The sequence below is a fragment of the Heterodontus francisci genome, chromosome 17, assembly GCF_036365525.1.
Source record: "Heterodontus francisci isolate sHetFra1 chromosome 17, sHetFra1.hap1, whole genome shotgun sequence".
NCBI lineage: Eukaryota > Metazoa > Chordata > Chondrichthyes > Heterodontiformes > Heterodontidae > Heterodontus > Heterodontus francisci.
Genome location: NC_090387.1, coordinates 93,986,457 through 93,992,308, shown reverse-complemented (window position 1 = coordinate 93,992,308; position 5,852 = coordinate 93,986,457). Strand labels below are relative to the sequence as shown.

General features: G+C 45.6%; 1 protein-coding gene across 1 annotated transcript; it reads right to left on the bottom strand.

The window, feature by feature from the left end:
- Window positions 1-412: 412 nt before the first annotated feature.
- LOC137379290 (C-C motif chemokine 13-like) lies at window positions 413-1,974 on the bottom strand. The gene is made up of 3 exons (XM_068050022.1): window positions 1,722-1,974; window positions 900-1,008; window positions 413-799 (listed from the first exon to the last, which is right to left on the bottom strand). Exons 1-3 carry the CDS (start codon window positions 1,798-1,800, stop codon window positions 703-705), a joined length of 285 nt encoding a protein of 94 aa, XP_067906123.1. The 5' UTR covers window positions 1,801-1,974; the 3' UTR covers window positions 413-702.
- Window positions 1,975-5,852: the final 3,878 nt, after the last annotated feature.

The window sequence follows — 5,852 nt, the reverse complement described above, 5'->3', positions numbered from 1 at the left end:
GTGATCAAGAACACGAAGATAAAAGCTGTGAGGAAATTCTAACCTGTTTGTCTGCTGAATAAAAATGTAGAAGGAAGCTGGTGAGAGACAGGATAACAACAGGAACATTGCTCAAAAATATCCTTTATTTCACCGTCACAGTTTAATTTCATAGAAATCAACAAAACAATGAGGGAAATGATGGGCGCAAATACTAAAAACACTGAGATTATCAATGGAATCGGAGTCGGTGAATCCCAGTGTCTGTCCCACCCCCATCCTCTTTCCCAGTGTCTGACCCACCCCCATCCTGTCTCCCAGTGTCTGTTCCCCCCCCCACCCTGTCTCCCAGTGTCTGTCCCACTCCCATCCTCTTTCCCAGTGTCTGCCCCACCCCCATCCTCTTTCCCAGTGTCTGTCCCAACCCCACCCTGTCTCCCAGTGTCTGCCCCACCCCCACACTGTCTCCCAGTTGTACCATCTTGTTTCAGTCACTTTTGATGATTGTAATTTACACTGGGAATGTTAGTTACCATTAAGAATCTTTAGTATTAATTATCACAGAAACTGGAACATTGGAAGTGATCAGAGAATCAGTTTGTGGAGCAACTCCTGAAACACCTTCCACATTCTGTCTCCAATCCAGTAGAATATCGTGCCACTTCAACAGTCAAAGTATTTTAAATGGTTTAAAAGTGCTGTGCTTTCAATTCCTTCTTCTCTTCAATTCTTCAAGCCTTTTTCCAGAAATGCCACTGCGATTTTAACCCATTCCTCTCTCGCTTTCGTGCAAATTCTCATATTCCGTTTGTTTGTAAAACTGAAACAGAGAAATGAGGTGTGATTATCAGAGAGTCAGAGACACCAGCTCCAAACTTTTAATTTAAACACACTCAGATAAAACATGTTTAAAGACTTACATAACGGTGGGAGTGGAGCAGCCAATTGTTATCTTGTAGCTTGCAAGCCTTTTGTGAGGAATACGAGTGGTCTTAAATTTCTCACAGCATTCGATTGTTACAGCACCAGCTAGAATGAAAGGGAGGAATGGACACAGTTAAACACGGGTAGGGATCAACAGCAGATTCTCACTGAGAGAAACATTATCCTCTATGTTTCTGCATAGAAATACAGCAAGTGTACAGACAGAATCAGGCCATTCGGCCCAAATGTTCGCTGCTGGTGTTTATGCTCCAGACGAGCCTCCTTCCATTGTACTTCATCTCAGCCCAGCAACATATCCTCCTATTCCTTACTCCCTCATGTGCTTATCTAGCTTCTCTTTAAAGACAATACTATTTGCCTCAACTGCTCCTTCTGGAAGCAGAGGGGAGAGAAAGAGAATTTTTTACACAGCGAGTTGTTGTGATCTAGAATGCACTGCCTGTTTGGATGGTGGAAGCAGATTCAAACGGCAATTGGATAAATACTAGATGGGAAAATGTACAGGGTTTTGGGGAAAGAGCAGGGGAGTGGGACTAATTTAATCACTCTTTCAAAGGGCTGGCACAGGCACAATGGGCTGAATGGCCTCCTTCTGTGTTGTGCTTCCCATTGTAATTGCTGTTTCACAGTCCACAGCTTCCTCTGAACAGAGTGAGATTAATAATTACATTAGCACTGATAAATAACACAAGCAGTCGATAGAACCCAGCAGTGGGTTTGGAAAATGTTTTAAACAGTTTTGGTGATTGTCAGGTTCTAGGAGAATATTGGAATTATGGAAGTCTCTCTCTTCTTACCTGGTGCAGCAGCAGCATCCTGGATAGAGCAGATAACCAGTGTTCCTAAAACAGCAGCCACACAGAGAGCTGTCTTCATCTTGTCCTTTCCCAAGTTGGAAATGCTCAGTGTTGAAGAGTGAATACAGGATGAGGAATGACTTGTTACCTGCTGGTTTATATAGTGTAAAACCACACCGATTCAGCAATACAGAGACTCCCTGGAACTTTGCCAGTTCACCAGTAATGAAAGTTCTCCTGAAATGGGAAGTACATGTTGTTCTGTGAATGGGAGTTCTTGGGTTAAGTAGCATGGAATGGGCTGGAATGTCCCAGTCTGTGTTTCTTAGTATCAGTGTCAGCTCATTTCCCTGACGCAATCACACAACTTCTGTATCTGACACTAGCAGAAAGCCAGTGAGAAGAATTGAGCTTCCTGATTGGTTCATTGCCTCTGCGACACAGCTCTGACCCGTCAGTGAGTTTAAGTTCAAAATATACCACAGCCCATGGGAAAGAAAGAAAGAACTGCATTTCTATAGTGCCTTTCACCATCTCAGGACATCCCAAAGCACTTTACAGCTAATGAACTACTTCTGAAGTGTAGTCACTGTTGTAATGTAGGAAAATGGCAGGCATTTCGTGCACAGGAAGATCCCACAAACAGCAATGTGTTAATGGCCAGTTAATCTGTTTTAATGATGTTGATTGTGGGATAAATATTATCCAGGACACTGGTGATAAGCCCCTTCTCTTCCTTGAATTCAACCCATGGGATCTTTTCCATCCACCTGAGAGGGCAGACGTGGCTCAGTTTAATGTCTCACCTCCGACAGTTCAGCATTCCCTCAGCACTGCACTGGAGTCTCAGCCTGGATTTTACGCTCTAGTTTGTGTGAGTGGGTCCAGAAGCCCTGTCCTTTTGTCTGAGAGGTGACAGTGCACCCCAGTGAGACACAGCTGGCAATGAAATAACAGATGTTGTCAAAACAGGATTGACATCCGCAAATGTCACATTGCACACATCATACTGCACACATCATACTGCACACATCCCATTACAGACATCATTCTGCACACATCCCATTGCAGACATCATACTGCACACATCCCATTGCAGACATCATACTGCACACATCCCATTGCACACATCCCATTGCAGGCATCCCATTACAGACATCATACTGCACACATCCCATTGCACACATACCATTGCACACATCCCATTGCAGACATCATACTGCACACATCATACTGCACACATCCCATTGCAGACATCATACTGCACACATCCCATTACAGACATCATACTGCACACATCCCATTACAGATATCATTCTGCACACATCCCATTGCAGACATCATACTGCACACATCCCATTGCACACATCCCATTGCAGGCATCCCATTACAGACATCATACTGCACACATCCCATTGCACACTTCCCATTGAAGACATCATACTGCACACATCCCATTGCACACATCCCACTGCAGACATCATCCTGCACACATCCCATTGCACACATTGCATTGCAAACATCCCATTGAAGACATCATCCTGCACACATCCCATTGCAGACATCCCATTGCACACATCCCATTGAAGACATCATCCTGCACACATCCCATTGCAGACATCCCATTGCACACATCCCACTGCAGACATCATCCTGCACACATCCCATTGCACACATTGCATTGCAAACATCCCATTGAAGACATCATCCTGCACACATCCCATTGCAGACATCCCATTGCACACATCCCATTGAAGACATCATCCTGCACACATCCCATTGCAGACATCCCATTGCACACATCCCATTGAAGACATCATCCTGCACACATCCCATTGCACACATCCCATTGCACACATCCCACTGCAGACATCATCCTGCACACATCCCATTGCAGACATCCCATTGCACACATCCCATTGAAGACATCATCCTGCACACATCCCATTGCACACATCCCATTGCACACATCCCATTGCAGACATCCCATTGCAGACATCCTCCTGCACACATCCCACTGCAGACATCATCCTGCACACATCCCATTGCAGACATCCCATTGAAGACATCATACTGCACACATCCCATTGCACACATCCCATTGCACACATCCCATTGCAGACATCCCATTGCAGACATCCTCCTGCACACATCCCACTGCAGACATCATCCTGCACACATCCCATTGCAGGCATCCCATTACAGACATCATACTGCACACATCCCATTGCACACTTCCCATTGAAGACATCATACTGCACACATCCCATTGCACACATCCCACTGCAGACATCATCCTGCACACATCCCATTGCACACATTGCATTGCAAACATCCCATTGAAGACATCATCCTGCACACATCCCATTGCACACATCCCATTGCACACATCCCATTGCAGACATCCCATTGCAGACATCCTCCTGCACACATCCCACTGCAGACATCATCCTGCACACATCCCATTGCAGACATCCCATTGAAGACATCATCCTGCACACATCCCATTGCACACATCCCATTGAAGACATCATCCTGCACACATCCCATTGCACACATCCCATTGCAGACATCCCATTGCACACATCCCATTGAAGACATCATCCTGCACACATCCCATTGCACACATCCCATTGCACACATCCCATTAAAGACATCATACTGCACACATCCCATTGCACACATCCCATTGCACACATCCCATTGAAGACATCATCCTGCACACATCCCATTGAAGACATCATCCTGCACACATCCCATTGCACACATCCCATTGCAGACATCCCATTGCACACATCCCATTGAAGACATCATCCTGCACACATCCCATTGCAGACATCCCATTGCAGACATCCCATTGCAGACATCCTCCTGCACACATCCCACTGCAGACATCATACTGCACACATCCCATTGCAGACATCCCATTGCACACATCCCATTGCAGACAACCCATTGCAGACATCCCATTGCACACATCCCATTGCACACATCATAGTGCACACATTCCATTGCAGACATCCCATTGCACACATCCCATTGCACACATCCCATTGCAGACATCATACTGCACACATCCCATTGAAGAAATCATACTGCATGCATCCCATTGCAGACATCATCCTGCACACATTCCATTGAAGAAATCATACTGCATGCATCCCATTGCAGACATCATCCTGCACACATTCCATTGAAGAAATCATACTGCATGCATCCCATTGCAGACATCATCCTGCACACATTCCATTGCACACATCCCATTGAAGACATCATCCTGCACACATTCCATTGCAGACATCCCATTGCAGACATCATCCTGCACACATTCCATTGAAGAAATCATACTGCACACATCCCATTGAAGAAATCATACTGCATGCATCCCATTGAAGACATCATCCTGCACACATTCCATTGCAGACATCCCATTGCAGACATCATCCTGCACACATTCCATTGAAGAAATCATACTGCACACATCCCATTGCAGACATCATACTGCACACATTCCATTGAAGAAATCATACTGCATGCATCCCATTGCAGACATCATACTGCACACATTCCATTGTAGACATCCCATTGTAGACAATCATTTCAGACATTAGGGCGGACCAGTGGTGCAGTGGTTAACAGTGCAGCCTCACAGCTCCAGTGATCCGGTTCACTTCTGGGTACTGTCTGTGTGGAGTTTGCAAGTTCTCCCTGTGTCTGCGTGGGTTTCCTCCGGTGCTCCACTTTCCTCCCACATGCCAAAGACTTGCAGGTTGATAGGTAAATTGGCCATTATAAATTGTCACTAGCACAGGTAGGTGGTAGGGAAATATAGGGACAGGTTGGGATGTGGTAGGAATATGGAATTAGTGTAGGAGTAGTACAAATGGGTGGTTGATGGTTGGCACAGACTCGGTTGGCCGAAGGGCGTGTTTCAGTGCTGTATCTCTAAATCTAAATCTAAATTTAAAGCATCCCATTGCACACATCCCATTGCACACATCCCATTGCAAACATCCCATTGCCGACATCATACTGCACACATTCCATTGCAAACATCCCATTGCCGACATCAAACTGCACGCATCCCATTGCAAACATCCCATTGCCGACATCATACCGCACACATCCCAT